Below are 20,750 nucleotides of genomic sequence, written 5' to 3'. Positions count from 1 at the left end.
ATTAAAGCATTGCTGTATGATCTAATTGGTTGGCATCATAAAATAGGACACACATTTTGAAAGACTCTTTCCACAATCTTCTTGACAAAATTCTTATTATTAAATGCCACATCAATTTGCTCTTTCCTCTTCCTATCGTATACTGTACACTTTAATTAGTCAAAATAATTAAATAATTGTAAATTCATTTAGGCTACGTACATATATTAATATTCTTAATTATGTATATTCATAATAATTTTGGTTCTTTTTATTTAATTCCCGTTAATGATAAGTATAATGTAATTGAACATAAGATGAGTGTTATAGGGCCCAAAAGAATAGTTAGAAATTTTTTCAAAATAAAAGTAAAAAGTATCCGCTCATTATGCGGAACATCCACTAGTTATAATAATAAAGGCTTAATTGTGCTTTTGAAAAACACTCTTTGAAAACACAACTTCTAAAGTCACTATTTTTTCAATACCCACATTTTCAAGCCCCTAAGCCAGACGAACATATAGGGAAATAGAACATCTTCTGGCTTAAGACGAAAAATTTGTAACTAATTAAAGCATTGCTATATAATGTATGTTTAAAAAGAGTAAAACACAAACTATTCTACAAGAGAAATGATATGTTCACAACATTTTTACAACATTTTCACAACAAATCCTAAGTAGCAGGTTGTAACAGGTTGTAACTAGTTGTAACTAATTAAAGCATTGCTATATGATGTAACTGGTTGGCATCATAAAATAGGACACACATTTTGAAAGACTCTTTCTACAATCTTCTTGATAAAATTCTTATTATTAAATGCCACATCAATTTGCTCTTTCCTCTTCCCATCGTATATTGTACACTTTAATTAGTCAAAATAATTAAATAATTGTAAATCCATTTAGGCTACGTACATATCTTCATATTCTTAATTATGTATATTCATAATATTTTGGTTCTTTTTATTTTCTTCCTGTTAATGATAAGTATAATATAGTTGAACATAAGATGAGTGTTATAGGGCCAAAAAGACTAGTTAGAAATTATTTCAAAATAAAAGTAAAAAGTATCCGCGCATTACGCGGAACATCCACTAGTTATAATAATAAAGGCTTAATTGTGCTTTTGAAAAACACTCTTTGAAAACACAACTTTTAAAATCACTATTTTTTCAATACCCACATTTTTAAGCCCCTAAGCCAGACGAACATATAGGGAAATAGAACATCTTCTGGCTTAAGACGAAAAATTTGTAACTCATTAAAGCATTGCTATATAATGTATGTTTAAAAAGAGTAAAACACAAACTATTCTACAAGAGAAATGATATGTTCACAACATTTTTACAACATTTTCACAACAAATCCTAAGTAGCAAGTTGTAGCTGGTTGTAACTAGTTGTAACTAATTAAAGCATTGCTATATGATGTGACTGGTTGGCATCGTAAAATAGGACACACATTTTGAAAGACTCTTTCTACAATCTTCTTGATAAAATTCTTTTTATTAAATGCCACATCAATTTGCTCTTTCTTCTTCCTATCGTATATTGTACACTTTAATTAGTCAAAATAATTAAATAATTGTAAATTCATTTAGGCTACGTACATATCTTCATATTCTTAATTTTGTATATTCATAATAATTTTGGTTCTTTTTATTTTCTTCACATTAATGATAAGTATAATATAGTTGAACATAAGATGAGTGTTATAGGGCCAAAAAGAATAGTTAGAAATTATTTCAAAATAAAAGTAAAAAGTATCCGCGCATTATGCGGAACATCCACTAGTTATAATAATAAAGGCTTAATTGTGCTTTTGAAAAACACTCTTTGAAAACACAACTTCTAAAATCACTATTTTTTCAATACCCACATTTTCAAGCCCCTAAGCCAGACGAACATATAGGGAAATAGAACATCTTCTGGCTTAAGATGAAAAATTTGTAACTAATTAAAGCATTGCTATATAATGTATGTTTAAAAAGAGTAAAACACAAACTATTCTACAAGAGAAATGATATTTTCACAACATTTTTACAACATTTTCACAACAAATCCTAAGTAGCAGGTTGTAACAGGTTGTAACTAGTTGTAAATAATTAAAGCATTGCTATACGATGTAACTGGTTGGCATCATAAAATAGGACACACATTTTGAAAGACTCTTTCTACAATCTTCTTGATAAAATTCTTATTATTAAATGCCACATCAATTTGCCCTTCCCTCTTCCTATCGTATATTGTACACTTTAATTAGTCAAAATAATTAAATAATTGTAAATTCATTTAGGCTACGTACATATCTTCATATTCTTAATTATGTATATTCATAATAATTTTGGTTCATTTTATTTTCCTCCCATTAATGATAAGTATAATATAATTGAACATAAGATGAGTGTTATAGGGCCAAAAAGAATAGTTAGAAATTATTTCAAAATAAAAGTAAAAAGTATCCGCACATTACGCGGAACATCCACTAAATATAATAATAAAGGCTTAATTGTGCTTTTGAAAAACACTCTTTGAAAACTCAACTTCTAAAATCATTATTTTTTCAATACCCACATTTTCAAACCCCTAAGCCAGACGAACATATAGGGAAATAGAACATCTTCTGGCTTAAGTCGAAAAATTTGTAACTAATTAAAGCATTGCTGTATGATGTATGTTTAAAAAGAGTAAAACACAAACTATTCTACAAGAGAAATGATATGTTCACAACATTTTTACAACATTTTTACAACAAATCCTAAGTAGCAGGTTGTAGCAGGTTGTAACTGGTTGTAACTAATTAAAGCATTGCTGTATGATCTAATTGGTTGGCATCATAAAATAGGACACACATTTTGAAAGACTCTTTCCACAATCTTCTTGACAAAATTCTTATTATTAAATGCCACATCAATTTGCTCTTTCCTCTTCCTATCGTATACTGTACACTTTAATTAGTCAAAATAATTAAATAATTGTAAATTCATTTAGGCTACGTACATATATTAATATTCTTAATTATGTATATTCATAATAATTTTGGTTCTTTTTATTTAATTCCCGTTAATGATAAGTCTAATGTAATTGAACATAAGATGAGTGTTATAGGGCCCAAAAGAATAGTTAGAAATTATTTCAAAATAAAAGTAAAAAGTATCCGCTCATTATGCGGAACATCCACTAGTTATAATAATAAAGGCTTAATTGTGCTTTTGAAAAACACTCTTTGAAAACACAACTTCTAAAATCACTATTTTTTCAATACCCACATTTTCAAGCCCCTAAGCCAGACGAACATATAGGGAAATAGAACATCTTCTGGCTTAAGACGAAAATTTGTAACTAATTAAAGCATTGCTATATAATGTATGTTTAAAAAGAGTAAAACACAAACTATTCTACAAGAGAAATGATATGTTCACAACATTTTTACAACATTTTCACAACAAATCCTAAGTAGCAGGTTGTAACAGGTTGTAACTAGTTGTAACTAATTAAAGCATTGCTATATGATGTAACTGGTTGGCATCATAAAATAGGACACACATTTTGAAAGACTCTTTCTACAATCTTCTTGATAAAATTCTTATTATTAAATGCCACATCAATTTGCTCTTTCCTCTTCCCATCGTATATTGTACACTTTAATTAGTCAAAATAATTAAATAATTGTAAATTCATTTAGGCTACGTTCATATCTTCATATTCTTAATTATGTATATTCATAATATTTTGGTTCTTTTTATTTTCTTCCTGTTAATGATAAGTATAATATAGTTGAACATAAGATGAGTGTTATAGGGCCAAAAAGAATAGTTAGAAATTATTTCAAAATAAAAGTAAAAAGTATCCGCGCATTACGTGGAACATCCATTAGTTATAGTAATAAAGGCTTAATTGTGCTTTTGAAAAACACTCTTTGAAAACACAACATCTAAAATCACTATTTTTTCAATACCCACATTTTCAAGCCCCTAAGCCAGACGAACATATAGGGAAATAGAACATCTTCTGGCTTAAGACGAAAAATTTGTAACTGATTAAAGCATTGCTATATGATGTATGTTTAAAAAGTGTAAAACACAAACTATTCTACAAGAGAAATGATATGTTCACAACATTTTTACAACATTTCACAACAAATCCTAAGTCGCAGGTTGTAGCAAGTTGTAACTAGTTGTACTTAATTAAAGCATTGCTATATGATGTAACCGGTTGGCATCATAAAATAGGACACACATTTTGAAAGACTCTTTCTACAATCTTCCTGATAAAATTCTTATTATTAAATGCCACATCAATTTGCTCTTTCCTCTTCCTATTGTATATTGTACACTTTAATTAGTCAAAATAATTAAATAATTGTAAATTCATTTAGGCTACGTACATATATTCATATTCTTAATTATGTATATTCATAATAATTTTGGTTCTTTTTATTTTCTTCCTGTTAATGATAAGTATAATATAATTGAACATAAGATGAGTGTTATAGGGCCAAAAAGTATAGGTGGAAATTATTTAAAAATAAAAGTAAAAAGTATCCATGCATTACACTGAACATCCACTAGTTATAATAATAAAGGCTTAATTGTTCTTTTGAAAAACACTCTTTGAAAACATAACTTCTAAAATCACTATTTTTTCAATACGCACATTTTCAAACCCCTAAGCCAGACGAACATATAGGGAAATAGAACATCTTCTGGCTTAAAACGAAAAATTTGTAACTAATTAAAGCATTGCTATATGATGTATGTTTAAAAAGAGTAAAACACAAACTATTCTACAAGAGAAATGATATGTTCACAACATTTTTACAACATTTTCACAACAAATTCTAAGTAGCAGGTTGTAACTGGTTGTTATTGTTGGGACAAGAAAGTAATCTTAGTGTTAGTTTCAAATTTGAACCAATAACAACTAACCAAATGTGATTTGTTGTAAAAATGTTATGGACATGACATCTCTCATTCTACAAACATTTTACAAACTGATGATGTGGCAAACTCCACGTCATCTTTTTAAAAACTAAAAATACCACATCAGAATACAAAGTAAATAAATAAATAAAATAACAACCAGATTTGTTTTGCTCTAAACCCTCTCTCTACGCCTCCCTCTCTGCCTCAAACGTACGACATCTCCCTCTCTTCCTAAACCCAAGCCTCACACTCTGACTAACGTCGCCGAAACCTAAATTAGCTTCTGCAACGATTCCCTCTCTCTACGCCTCCCTCTCTGCCTTAAACATACGGCTTTTCCCTCCCTCCTTGCTTCACTGGTGCCAATAATATCCTAAACTCAAAACATTCCGGCAAAAAACACAAAACAGTCCAGCGCTGCATCTCCTCTGCCTCTTCGGTCTCACATTCAAGCTAAAGAAATCCGCTTCTTCTTGCCGACTAACGCTGCCGCCACACCTCTCATCGAAATCGTTGCAGAAGCCGCCGGAACCATGACTGAGAACGGTGTTGCAATCACATCTGATGAGAATGATGCTCGCACTTCAGTATCTAATGCTTCTAATTCTTCTACTTTTGGTAATTCCTCAATGATTCTTTAGATAAGAAAGACATGCAATGCTTTAGATAAGAAAACCATTCGCAGTCAAACAAGCCAACATTCTGCTATTCGAAACATATTCATTCTATAGAAACAAAGGAAATTATATATATGATATGATTACAAATCAATTTGGTAGGTAAGCATATAATTCCGTCACTCAAAGAGATTCAGTAGTGAAATTATTACAAGTGGTATTAGTGATTATTCATTCATATTCGACAAATAAGTTTGTTGTTTTCCGTAATATGATTCAAGCTCTAGATTAATAAGAAATTGTTGTTTTTTCCTGATTCAACCAAAGAAGTAATGAAGGTATTGAAAGGGGATTCAAATGTTATGGGATTATTTTATGCTTAACTACGGTGTTGCAATCCCATATGACAGAATTTTATATAACATAATTTTTAAATTTTATTGGATTATTTTATGCTCGTGTTGCAATCCCATATGACAATTTTATTTTTAAATTTTTGTATGCTCGGCTTCTAAATGGTTTAAACTTTTATATTTTTTACTAGATAATTGAATAGTATTTCTAATGGAAATAATCATGTATTTGTTAGACAATGAAGACTACATGTCTTTAGATGAAGAAATTGTCATTGATGAGGAAGAAAATGAGCAAAGGTTAGAGATTGAAAAGATTGAAGAAAAGGAGCATGAGATCAACAAGATTTTAGATAAATTGTTTTAGAACCAAAGGTTGGGATGATGTTTGATTCTAAAGAAGAAGTTAGAGCGTACTATACGCAATATGCTAAACAAGCATGTTTTTGTGTGTCAAAGAGAACCTCTAAACTTGGATATGAATGGAATTTAAAATATTTTCACAATTTCATGTGTTAATCAAGGCAAGGCAAAAAGTAAGGCAACTTTTTTTTTTTTTTTTTTTTGAGAAGAAAAAAGTAAGGCAACTAATGCTCTTAAAAAAATAAAAAATAAATAAAAAATCTCAGGTGCAAGGCCAAGATTAATGCTACTTGTTGTCCTGATGGAAAGTTTACATTGACTACTATTGTGTTAGAACATGTCCATACTTTGAGTCCTAGAAAAGCTAGATATTTTAGATGTCATAAATAGATGGACTCTTATGTGAAAAGAAGGCTTGAATTAAATGATAAAGTTGGAATTTTATTAGTAAAAACTATAAATCTATTGTTATTGAAGCAGAAGGATTTGACAAGCTTCCATTTGGAGAGAAAGACTGTAAAAATCATGTTGACAAAGCAATGCAACTTCGACTTGGGGTGGGAGGTGCTAGAGCACTTCGTGACTATTTTGTTAGAAAGCAAGAAAAGGATGACCGGTTTTATTATGTAATGGATGTGGATGATAGATCTTGATTGAGGAATGTGTTTTGGGTGGATGCAAGAAGTATAGTCACATGTGAATATTTTGGGAATGTTATAACATTTGACACAACATACTTAACAAATCCATATAAAATGCCATTTGCTCTATTTATAGGAGTGAATCATCATGGTCAATCAATACTTCTTGGGTGTGGTCTAATATCAAACGAGAATGTTGATACTTTTGTTTGGTTGTTTGAATCATGGACGAAGTATATGTTAGGTCGAGCTCCAAAAGTAATTATAACTGATCAAGACCAAGCTATGAAAAGGGCAATTGAAATAGCATTCCTTGAAACTAAATATAGGTTTTGTTTATGACATATAATGAAGAAAATTCCTGAGAAAAGTAAAGGATATTCTCAATATGAGGAGATTAAGAGGGATATAGACCGTTGTCTATATGACTCCTTAAGTCGTGATGAATTTGAAGACAATTGGCAAATATTACTTGAGGTGCATAATCTTCAAGATTATGGGCGACATCATTGGATACCAACATATGTGAAAAATACATTTTGGGCAAGAATGTCTACTACACAACGTAGTGAAAGTATGAATGCCTTTTTTAATGGTTATGTGAGGCTAAAGACTACATTGAAGCAATTTGTTGATCAATACGATGAGGCCTTGAAGAGTAAGGTTGAAAAGGAGAACACGGAAGATTTTATTTCTCTAACTTCAAGAGTTCCATGCATAACTCATTATGCTATTGAGAAGCAATTTCAGGACAGTTATACCAATTCAAAGTTCAAGGAGGTTCAAGATGAGACTAGGAGGAAAATGTATTGTCATCCTTTTCTTCTTAAACAAGAAGGTGCAATTTCTACATATCAAGTTGTTGATGAGATAGAAATTGATGATGATACAACAGAAGTAACCTTCCATGCTTACTTTAATGAAGATGAATTGGAGGTACAATGCAATTGTTGCTTATTTGAATTTAAATGAATCCTTTGCAGGCATGCCTTTTCTGTGCTTATGATGATAAAGAAAATTAAAATATTGCCATCAAAATATATTCTTCCACGGTGGAGTAAGGACTTGAAACAAAGATATACATTTATTAAATGTATTTACAATGAATTGAGTGGAAATCCTGAAGCACAACGTTATGATAAATTGCACACTTCTTTTTATGAAGTTGCATCAATGGCATTAAAAACTGAAGAAAGTTGTATGACTGTGATGATAGTTTTGGATAAGCTGAAGGAGAAGTTGAGTCTGAATGTGTTAAGTAGTAAAATTGGCCAAACATCTCATCACACACCAGGTGTAGTGACAATATCTAATGAAGTTATTAATGGAACATCAAATGAATGTATTAAGGTGCTTAGTCCTTTAGTGGCTCAAAGTAAAGGGTGACTAGTGTCAAAACGAAAGGAATCTAAAATAGACCAAGTGATTAGGAAATTGAAAACAAAAAAGAGACAGGAAGGGAACAAAACTAGCAAAAAAAAAAAAAAAAAAAAAGGAAAATAGGTACTTGCTTATTTAATTTTAGCTAATAATCTATTTTATTAGTTTCTTTGTTGTATTATATATATATATATATATATATATTTGTTTATCTAAATAACTTGTCTAATTCATCTATTTTCTTTCTAATGAAAGAATTCTCAAGTGGCAAAAGAAATTGAAGTCAATGTAGGTGAAATTGGTTTGCCTACTTTAAGTACTCCACAAGAAGATCATGAAATGGGAACACAAGAGAGAAAGAATTTTCAAGTATTAAGAATAAGGAAAAACTATTAGATTAATTGTTTGAGATTTTAATCGACTATGTAAATAATTTACACGATTGCATTTTATTAATCTAATTATCTATAAAAAAAATATTACACTACTTATTTTGGTTAGGGTACAAATTTTACTTTTGGTTTCACATCCATCTGTTATAGTCAAGCTAATTGAGTTAGTAGAACTGTTTCTTGAAAGGTCGTGTTGTGCAGATTTCGTTTATCTCCCCTTTGACTAAAATGTTTTTTAATATTCAGTTTCTTTACCCTCTTTGGTTTTTGCATAATTTTTCTCTTGTATATTTAATTTTTTTAGATTTATTTTCAATTCCACAGTGTCATCTGAGTCAAGGTTCTAGTGATGGATATATGATGCCATATTTTGACTCTCCTTTATTTCCTAGAAACCAAATACAGGTATAGTTTACCAAATGCAGATTTTCATTATCTCCCTTTTGATTAATTTTTTTTTTAATATTCAATTTCTTTACCCTCCTAGTCCCTCGGTTTTTGCATAATTTTTTCTCTTTTGCTTGATATGTAATTTTTTAGATTTATTTCAATTGCACGGTGTCATCTGAGTCAAGGTTCAAGTGGTGGATATAGATGCCATATTTTGGCACTCCTTTATTTCCTAGAAACCAAATGCAGGTTTAGTTAATGAAAGCTCGAAAATGTGTTAAAAACACAAGAGCTGTTTAGACCCCCAAAACAAAGTTACGGTTCGATAAATTTTACACTAACTTAGTTCTAAGTGTGGAATAGTGTAAATGCAAGCGGATAAACAAAACAAGCTACTCTAACACATATTCATATAAACACAGTAGTAAAATGAAATGTAAAAGAGTAAGGAAGAAGAATGCAAACACAGATAACAAACCGATGTGTTATCAAAAAGGAAACCGAAGAACTCAACGAAAAACCTCTCTGTCGCCCTCCAAGCGATAATCGATCCACTAGAAAATCAGTTGGGATACATGGGTTAGCAAGAGACCCTCCAAGCCTAATCTACCCGTTGTACCTAAGCCCTCCAAGCTCCTACTCCAACAAGGCTTCTCGGAACCATGTCTTGTCTAGTTCTCCAGATCCCGCAACAAGCTCCATGTTGCATCTGCCATCCTTGGCTTCTTCCAATACTTCCCAGTAGCACCAAAACCTCACTTGACACTCTGAAAGGGTGTGGTAAGTTTTTAGGCTATCAACCTCTCAATGGTATGGAAATGGAGAGGTAGGAGTTGAGGAATCCACAAGCTTATGTGTAGAGATATATGGGTATGATAATTTCTAACTCTCAAGGTGCTTGGCTAAGGTTTTCTCTCAGAAGCACTCCTTAACAATTGTGGGTAATGTGGGTATAAATAGTGTGGGTACAGAAAGTGTGTATCAGATAGTACAATCTGGCAGAACAGAATGTTTCGTGGGTGTCTCGCAGGAAGGTCTTACCCACGAGATACTTGCAAAACATAGCTGTCTCCATCTGTGCTAACTCTTCGCATTCCAGTCATGTGCAAGACACATGCTTCACTTCGCGGGATGCTTAGTCACGAGATACTCGCGAGATACTCGCGAGAAATCTTCTGGCTTCAATTGCTTGAGTCTTTACACTCTCTCTCTCTATCACACAACCCTTACAATCAAATCCTAAAATAAATACAGGGTACAAAAGATTGAATATAATTACAAAAGATTGAATATAAAAGCCAACAAAATACATATTTGTAAATCACAACTTTATAATCTCCCCCTTTTGCTATTCCATGACAAAACCCCTAAAATAGACTCTAAACTTAAACGTGAGTTTGGGAACACTGGCAAAATTCACTCACACCTAATCTAGAAACTGTGAAGCACTTGCACGTTTATACCTGTAACCTGAAACACTCACACACAAACAAAATTTTCATTAAGCTTATGACAAGTTGAATACAAGGTATGAACATGAGCAAGCATAGTGCGATCAAGTATGTAAACATTAGATATCATGTAAACAACAACTTGATCAAACAAGGTCAGTCATTAAAGAATGACTACAATGAACATTTAGCAAGTAAGTGTTCATCTAGACATGCAAACAAAGAGTAATCACTTATGATCACTTGTATGTCCAACACACGACCAGTGCAGAATATGTGAAGTATATGCATCTAGGAACAAGATCCTACTAGGGCACAAGTGTAAAGTACTCAAGACATATTGGCAATATCTTAAAAGCACACAAAAAGAATGCTACAAAGCATTGAGATAATCACAAACAATATAAACTGAAATTAAAAAACAAAGTGTATTGAAGTTTTGAACAAAAGTAGTAAAAGCATAAACATAAACCAACAGTTATAAAAGGTAAAAGTAAACACAAGTAAGCTGCCTGTGAACCAATAACCAATGTTTCTAAGCCTAAACCTATGCTCCCCCTAACATTGTGCAAGCTCTTCCTCAGCTCCCCCTCAAAATTTTCTCCCCCTTTTTGACCAGAATGGCCAAAGAGGCTAGAACTGATCAGACTCTGAATCTGATCCTTGCGCCATGGACAAGTCCTTGATCTGTGAAGACAATGCAGTGATCTGTCCCTGGACGTATGCAAATTGGGTCGCGGTGTGCTGCACATGGGAGTCTAGCATGGTGAACATTTGATCCACTCTAGCAAGGATGCGATCTAGTCTGTCTGATCCTTATGCTGGTGCAAAAGAGGATGGCTGTGCTGAAGTCTCTGGAGCGGAAGTAAATCTATCAATCTCCTCCTCTATATCTCCACCCTCGTCCTCAACACATGCTTGAGGTATAGTATGCACACCTGTCTTGGAACCCTTGATGTGAGCTGTGCTCCTAGTCACTGTGTGTGCGCCAATGGGATAGTCCCTCTAAACTACTATCAGACCACTTGGGAGTTTGAGCCTTGTCTTCGCAATTAGGCCCATAATCAATGAGGGAAAAGGCAAAACTGTTCTAGAATTTTGATTCTCAATGCTTTTCTTCAACAAATGGAAGATGTGTCCACATATATCAATCTCCTTGTGAGTAAAGAGATCGTATAGAAACTTTGTCCTTGGAACTGACAGTGTAGTGAGGTTGGTGACCGGATACAAGTTATGGATCATCACATATGCCAAAGCCCTCATCTTTGGTGAAAATGGGATTGTATTCATGGATGACTTCTTTGATGTACCACCAAGTATTTCCACCATCTTCTCAGTTGATCCCAATCTGTCTTCATATTGAACTGAGATTGGTTGAGACGGAGGACGAATTTCCAAAAATTCTTGAATGCTATCCTTTGTAATCACAAATTCTTTATGCCTTACCCAGCAGTTTATATGGTTTCCTTCCACAGTAGCATTTGAGAAGAATTCTCTTATGATCTCTAAGTAAACAACCCCAATCGGGTTCAACAGTTTTATCCAAGTCCTTTCTTTGAACACCTCAGGGATGAAGGTGTCTTCAAGGGTTTCTAGCTGGACCATCCTTTCCATAATAATGGTTGCTCTTTTGTAGCAGTTATTTTATTTCATATCAGCCTCAGCAGACTTGAAATTGTCAGAATTAGTGCGAGAACGTTTCGTGGATTTCTTGATCGCAGAATGTTTGGTAGGAGACATCTGCACAAATATCGCAAATAACAAAACACAAAAACAAGTGCACAGACGCAAGGACAAAACACAAAACTTGATTAGATTCAAGTTAGTTCAAAACAGAGGTAAAACAACCTAAAACAGAGTAAATAAACTCAAATAGCATGCTAAAGGAGTCAAAACAAGTAAACATAAGCACAGTGCATGAATTAAGTAACTGTGCCTGTGTGTGCCTAGGCAGTGCATATGCTGGTGCATGTGTGTGCAGCATGAGGTGTGCCTAGAGGGCCCTAGTGTGTGCCTAGTGTGTGCATGGCATGGCATGGCATTGAGGCACAAAATGAGCACAATGTGTAAAAACACACATCCAATGACCAAAACATGTCTAGCATGTTTAATCAAAATACAAAAACAAGTATTAGAACTCATTTGATTCCAATTCAACACAAAAATGTCACTAGGACATTTTGACAAACACCTAGCGTGCAACAATGCATTTCAACTATGAATAATGCATGAACATGATGAAATATGCCTCAATACATGCTAAGAATGCCACAAGGGGCTAACACAGATGCAAATACATCAAATGGGACTCAGCCCAATCAAAGATTTTGAAGAAAAATTGCATAATCATAAAAATCCCAACCCATTTTCGAAAAAAAAAAAAAAAAAATCCCAATTTTGAAAACCTAAGCTAAAATCTGCAAAATTGAAGGAAAAATGAAAGCAATGTTTAGAAAAACATACCTTGAAGTGATTTTGCAGAGATTTTTGCTTGAAAATGATGGGGTTTGAGTGAAAGATGATTTTGGGTTGAGAAGGGTTCGAAGAGAGGCAGTGCGAGGGAAAGTTTAAGGGTTTGAAAAACTGTCACATCTGCTACATAAAAATTGAAAACACGCATTTTTCACGGGTTAGATAGTAGCAAGACAATCGTGAAAAAGTCATGAGACATACTGAAGCTTTTGCGAGAAGCTCTTAGTCGCAACCCAGTCACGATACAGTTACGATAGCTTCTGTATGAAATTTAGAAATTTCCAGCTTTTGCCTTAAAAAATTTTGCGAGAAGAGTTTAGTCACGAAATACTCGCGAGGCAATAGCGAGACTTTCTGTATGAAAATGTGAATTTTTAATTTCCCTTAAGCACATTTTGTGGGAAGCTCTCAATCGCGAGCTTCTCACGAAAAGACCTCTAAACCAATTTTTGAAGAAAAACACAAAAATGCATTTTGAACAAAAACTAAAAGTACGAAAGTATAAAATCACTTTCAAAAACATATAAAACACTCAAAAATCTTTTTGGGTTTGATCAGCAAGTATTTGAGCATACACATCACATTTGAACATGTACAATCACACAAATGAGATAAGCATTATCTGAACAAAGTCTTGTGTGTTGTGTGTGAGTATAAAATGTGGAATAGTCCATAGACCAAAGTGAAGTTTCAATGATCAATTCAATCAAATCATACACAACTGGTACGAAATCAAGTGGTCAATCTCAATTATAGAAATGAACATATATAATCTCCCATAGGAGAATGATTACAAAACTTAGAAGCTTTTCATTTGCCTTCTGCATAAATCATAACAATTGATCCTTTTTGGATTATACATCTCTTTTCGAGATCGGTGCTTGAAATTTTTGATATTTCAACATGTAGAGTTAGCCTTTGGCTTTTTGAGCACCATACATTTTAATACAAAAGTCGCTTTCCCTTTTTTCTAGTCAAATACTAGTATGTGCGACAGGCTTTTGTAATTCAATATCTCTTTTCATTTGGAGATTTACATTTGGAGAGCTTTATAGCAAAAACATAAAAATAAAGTGGGAAGAGATATAGGCACAAGTCTATGCAAATATCAAGACCATCAAGACTATTGACCAATCATTCATGACAAGCTTAAAGATCTATTTACAACAGTCACACATAGATTTCAAGATTTCTCCCACATAGATAAATGTGCATACATAACAAACTAGGCTCGTAAATGCACTACGCCATTAGTACAAAGGTACTAGGCCAAACTCACATGTGAAATACACAACACAAGCGATCAAACTTTTTGAAGATTTTTCAATTTTTATGGGTTTTTGAATTTTGAACACACTCAAAAACAGAACAAGAATAGTAAGATCAATAACAACAAGTAAAAGCAAAACTTGTAAAAGAGACATGCTATAAACAAAAAGCAATGCATGATATGATGCATGAACCTATGATCCTAAGCATTGGAAGTATTGATGCATAGACATAGGAGATAATCATGCATGAGTACCCCTCTTCACTCACACGTCACGTGCGTTTAGAGTGATATCCCTATAGGATTGGGTACGTGAACCTGCTGTTGAAGTTTGCCAAACATGTGGTGAATGTCTTAATCATCTTCATTGCATCCATCACACCAGAATCTCCATTTTGACTTCTTAGTTGCCCAACAGCCCAATTTCTCTTGTCATCTCTTAGTCCTCTTGACCTTTGATCCCTAGCATTATTCAATGCTCTCAGCTTATGACAATTAGGTCTGGTGTGTCCTTGAAGTCCACAATGATGGCATACATTGTTCATTCTCGAACCTCTTTGTGATTTTGGAGGTGATCTCCCTTTGGCTTCAGACCTGACCGTTGATTGTTGCGAGGCTTATTCAATACTCATTGGTCAGCCATATTCTTCTTCTTTTCCACATTTGCTTTCTCAACAGTAGGGACAATTTCTTTTGGTTCTTTGGCCTTCACAAACTTTACTTCCTTGGTTACCTTAACACCCGAACTACTTTCTCCAGTATATTCCAACCCGGTTTTGTCAGAGAAAGTTTTTTTAGAAGAGATGACATCATCAAGCTTCTTGGTAGAGACACGGTCTACTTTGGCATTTGCTTGAATCACCTCAAGCTCAAGACATTTCACCTTTGAGTAAGCCTCGGTTAACTCATCATTCAATGTCTCAATCTCACACTTGGCCTCCTTATATCTTACTAGGAGACTTCTATAGTCCTCCTCTGCTTTCTTCATCTTCTTCACAACCACCTTGGCCACCCTTTCATACTTTCCTAACTTCTTAAGGAGAGAGCTGTAGTTCTCTTGAAGATTGGTTGTATCTTCATCTACTTCAGCATCCGATACTTCTACAATTCCCATGGATTCCTCATTACTATGCTCCCCAAGTTCTTGCACAAGCAAATTCAAGTCCTTTAAAGATTCAACATGAGCAATAGTCATAAATGCTGAGAAATTCCCTTCTTCATCACAACTATCCTCTGAATCTGAATTGGAAGAATCAGAATCACTGAGAGTTGTGGCATATGCCTTGCCCTTCATTCTCAAATAATTAGGACATTCCCTCTTAACATGTCCATGTCCATTGCACTCGAAGCAAGTGATTCCTTGAGTAGATTGAGACTCCTTATCATCTTTCTTCTTGAATTCCTTCCTATCACCCTTGTGAGATGAAAACTTCCCTTTGTTGAAAGGCTTCCCATCGTTTTTCATCTTCAAAAATTTTTGGAAGTTCTTAGCAAGAAATGATACCTCCTTCTCCACATCATCCTCTTCGAAGGAGTTGTCCATTCTCTCGGTGATGGTTTTAAGAGCAAGTGATTTGCTCGATTTATGAGAAGGCAGTCCTAGCTCATATGTTTGGAGAGATCCAATAAGCTCTTGGATTTTGATCTCATCCAAGTCTTTACTCTCTTCTATAGTTGTGACTTTTGCTCGAAAACTCTCCAGTAAAGACCTCAAAATCTTTCTCACCACTTTAGAATCTTTAATCTTCTCTTCGAGATTGAGTTTGGCAATTACAATCTCATTAAGCTTTCCATAGAAAGAATCGAAAGCCTCATCATCTCCTATCTTAAGTTCTTCAAATCTGGTGGTAAGCATTTGAAACTTCGTGTCCTTGACTTTCTTGATACCCTCATAGGTTGTTTCAAGGATTGTCCAAGCTTCCTTAGCTACCTTTATGTGCGATATCCTGTGAAACTCATCAGGGGACACACCACAGAATATAGCATTGATGGCCTTACTATTCGCATTAGCTAATGCAAGAGCTGCCTTGTCCCATTTGGACTTGGCAGTTGTGGGTTTAACATACCCATTCCCAACAGAATCCCATACAAACTCATCTATAGCACACAAGAAAGCCCTCATTCGGACCTTCCAAAAAGCATAGTTGCCTCCGTCAAAGAATGGTGGGGCATTAAGAGATTGTGACCGGTCCATCACAAAGGGTCAAGGAACACACTCAGGTATTTAAACCACAGCGAGTGTACCCGCTCTAATACCAATTGAAAGCTCCAAAATGTGTTAAAAACACAAGAACTGTTTAGACCCCCAAAACAAAGTTACGGCTCAATAGATTTTACACTAACTTAATTCTAAGTGCAGAATAGTGTAAATGTGAGAGGATAAACAAAACAAGCTACTCTAACACATATTCATATAAACATAGCAGTAAAATGAAATGTAAAAGAGTAGGGAAGAAGAATGCAAACACAGATAACACGCCAATGTGTTATCGAAGAGGAAACCGAAGAACTCGGCAAAAAACCTCTCCGCCGCCCTCCAAGCGGTAATCGATCCACTAGACAATCAGTTGGGATACATGGGTTAGTAAGAGACCCTCCAAGCCTAATCTACCCTTTGTACCTAAGCCCTCCAAGCTCCTACTCCAACAAGGCTTCTCGGAACCGTGTCTTGTCTAGCTCTCCGGATCCCGCAACAAGCTCCATGTTGCATTTGCCTTCTTTGGCTTCTTCCAATGCTTCCTAGTAACACCAAAACCTCACTTGACACCCTGAAAGGGTGTGGTAAGTGTTTAGGCTATCAACCTCTCAATGGTATGGAAATGGAGAGGTAGGGGTTAAGGAAATCCACAAGCTTATGTGTAGAGATATATGGGTATGGTAATCTTTAACTCTCAAGGTGTTTGGCTAGGGTTTTCTCTCAAAAGCACTCCTTAACATTTGTGGGTAATATGGGTATAAATAGTGTGGGTACAAAAAGTGTGTATCAGATAGTACAGTCTGGTAGAATAGAATGTTTCGCGGGTGTCTCGCGGGAAGGCCTTACCCGCGAGATACTCACGAAACACAGTTGTCTCCATCTGTACTGACTCTTCGCATTCCAATCATGTGCAAGGCACATGCTTCACTTCGAGGGATGCTTAGTCACGAGATACCCGCCAAAAATCTTCTGGCTTCAATTGCTTGAGTCTTCACACTCTCTCTCTATCACACAACCCTTATAATCAAATCCCACAATAAATACAAGGTACAAAAGATTGAATATAATTACAATCAAATTTGACACGGAATAAAAGCCAACAGAATACATATTTGTTAATCACAACTTTACACTTAATCATTTATAATTTATTGTATACTAATCAAATCGAAGTAACTAGTATTAACCCAACATATTTTGGCACTCGAGGAAGCAATATACACCAACTGTCAGTTATTCCTTAACTTTTATTCAATGTTATACTTTTTAATAGTTTGAGATTTAACCTTTTTTTTTTTAATGAAATTTGTATTTGTAGAGTCATCCAAATCAATTTTGGGGAAGTGGATGCAAGTGCCAAATATTGACCAGCTTAGTGTTTACGGAACACAACAACATCATATAATCAACTTGAATCATTTGGATCTGCTACAAGTATTGTTATTACATTGTATATTTAACTATGTCAATTATAAGCATGTTGATTTCTAAATAATATAATACATTTTCTTTTATTCTTTTTGTAGGCTCAACATCATGGGCATCAGTTTAAGGATCAAGATGCTGGCAAGTTCAATTAAAATTAAGTTCGACTTGATCAAGATGACAAACTTTTTGTTTTTCCTTTTTGTGTTGAACACAACATAGTTCTTCATTTGTAATGGATATTATGGTATTATTTGCCTAGGGAAAAGCTTATATTTTTTTAAGCACATATGGTGACTTACAACAAAGCTTTTTTTTTTATTCAACATTATTTGAGCTTTACATCTATGGATATCTTTGCTCTTTATTTATGTTATTAAGAGATGGACATGTTTGATCCTCATTATGTTCGAGTTCATTACATAACCTACTTCAACACGAACTAGATACAAATACAACAATAGAATACAAAGAGGCATATACTGTAATACAACAAAGCCTCTACTTGAATAGAGGATAAGTCATTATCAGATTCAGGAAAAAAAAAAAAAAAAAAAAAAAAACCGTAAAGCTAAAAATAAGTAGACTAGGAAAAACACTGATAACAAACAATTGGGCAATTGGGCAATAGCGAATTTTTTCAAGGTACTTCATTCCTCTTCTTTTTCTATATATATATATATATATATATATACTATATTAACGGGCATACCCCTTGCTAAGTTAAACTAATGCAATCCTTAGAAAGCATCCACTAATCCATATACATCTTCTAAAATTCTGCTATCCATAAGACTAATAGTTATCCAAAATAAACAATAGCTTGACATCTTACAATAGAAAATTAGGGCTTGTTTGGATGCTTTTTTCATCACTCAATTTCCATCACTTAATTTCTGTCACTCGTCACTCATCACTTTAAAATACCACACCCGTTTGGCACTATCACTCACTTGCCATCACTCAATATTTTTCACACTATTTATGGGTCCTATACCTGTCACTTGGTCAAAGCAAAACTGTTTTGTTACCCGCAGAAGGTTTTCATCCTCATCAGCCTTCTCTTTTCTCATTTCCCTTTCCCCCTTCAGCCCTGTCACTCTCCCAAAGAACAAACCCGAACCCATAAAAATTTCTCAAGCTGCCTCGCCTCTTCAAGATTGTCACCAGTGAACAACACCCATCTCTCTGATGTGTACGGCGGCGTGATCTCCTCAGTGGTGACCCAGTGGTGCTGACGAGCATAAAGAAACGTGACCCATTTCCCATTTTGTCACGAACGATCTCCTCCGACCCAAGACGGTGCTACCTCATCCCTTTCCGTACTCTCTCACCTTGTTTATTTATCTGATTTGTGTGTTTTGCATTTGGGTTTTGAGAAAAATGTTAGGTTTTAGCTTGAACTCTATTTTCCTTTGTTTTTCCCTGTTGTTTGGTTGGTGAGAAAATAATAAAGGAGAAGTTTTTTTGGTTTTTTTTTTGTTTATATGATATTATTGTGTTTACCCATTGCTGGTTTGCTTCAATGGTTTGAAGTATGCAAAAGTGTTTTACTCTAAATAACCCATTTTCCCACTGTCTTTCTTTTCTGCTCTCTCTCTCTCTCTCTCTTTTGCTTGGTTCCTGAGAAACTATAGGAAAAGTTTAAATAAAAATTTGAACTTGATAATTCTTTCTACAATTTTCTCAATGACCCAAGAGTTTGTTTGCTCTTTTCTTTCATTTCCTCTGGTTTTGGACTGCCCAAAAGTGGGATTTGTGTTTTTTCTATGAATTGAGATTGTGCATGATCAATTTTGTTCTTTGTATTTTAGTTTTAATTCTGGGATACTTTTAAAGTTTTTGCTTGTTAACTTTTATTTTTGTTATGCAATGCTTCTTTTGAATGATATGTGGATGTGTTTGTTTATGTCTCTCTAATGTGTTAATGTTTATGTTGTATGCACCATAGAATAATTGTTTTTGGTCGTGTGTGTTTATTTTTCCAGCCTTATGATTTTTACATAAAAGAATGGAATTTGGCTTCTGGGTTGAAGTGTAGAAGGGTGATGTATGTGTTTTCTTTTCCTAGATGTTTTTTTGCAGGCATTTAGATATTTTGTATAGCATTAAATTTTGAGACTTTTGATTTTGTTATGTGATGGAGTCTTGGAGTTACAATTCTGAAGGGAAAGGCATTTTGTTTTCTGATGAAATGGATTTTTAGATTGATGGTTTTGCTAGAAGTAGATAAACATTAATGGAATGGGACAATAAACATTAATTATGACATTGTATGGTATAACATTAATTATTGATATAGGTTAGCAGCCAATGTAATATCTGTTCTAAAGAGTCTCTAGTTCAAATATTGCATTGTTATTTTATCCTGCCAATTCTATGGAGTAGAAAAAAATTCATCCATTTTGATGGAAACAAATTAAGATTTTATTTCATACATGGAACCATATGGCTCACTGACTATAATCTGCCTTAGGGCTTTTTAAACAAATCAGGAAAAGCCCTTGACAAAAAACAATAAAAAAAAAAGAAAGATAGCAAAGCCCACTTTTAGATTGCCTAACCCAACTAAAGCCTAAAGGCAAAAGACTCAAAACTCATTAGCAAAGGATGTATATCATCCGTAATAGCTTGAATTTGCTAGCCCACTCATGAATCCCAATGTTAGAGTGACACTAAAACTATTTTCATTTCTGTGCTCTAAGAAACCTTGAGGATTTCTAAAAATGCACAGTGGACACTACACACGCACACAAAGTCTGATATAGAACTGGAATAGCAACAAATTAACTAGCTGCAAACTTATAATGATTCCTAAAAATGCACAGTACACATAAACACAGTCTAATTTAGAACAGCAATAAATTAACTTACAACTCAAGGACTTTAGCGAA

At 34.0% G+C, this 20,750-nt stretch overlaps 1 protein-coding gene across 1 annotated transcript; it reads right to left on the bottom strand.

Annotated features, from left to right (window-relative positions):
* Positions 1-14,862: 14,862 nt before the first annotated feature.
* LOC126719624 (uncharacterized) lies at positions 14,863-16,428 on the bottom strand. The gene is made up of 2 exons (XM_050422156.1): positions 15,462-16,428; positions 14,863-15,377 (listed from the first exon to the last, which is right to left on the bottom strand). The coding sequence occupies exons 1-2, from the start codon at positions 16,426-16,428 to the stop codon at positions 14,863-14,865; spliced, it is 1,482 nt and encodes a 493-aa protein (XP_050278113.1).
* Positions 16,429-20,750: the final 4,322 nt, after the last annotated feature.

The sequence above is a fragment of the Quercus robur genome, chromosome 3 (assembly GCF_932294415.1).
Source record: "Quercus robur chromosome 3, dhQueRobu3.1, whole genome shotgun sequence".
In the NCBI taxonomy this organism is placed as follows: Eukaryota; Viridiplantae; Streptophyta; class Magnoliopsida; order Fagales; family Fagaceae; genus Quercus; species Quercus robur.
Note: the sequence above shows the minus strand (reverse complement) of the source record. Positions and strands in the feature narration are given on the sequence as shown.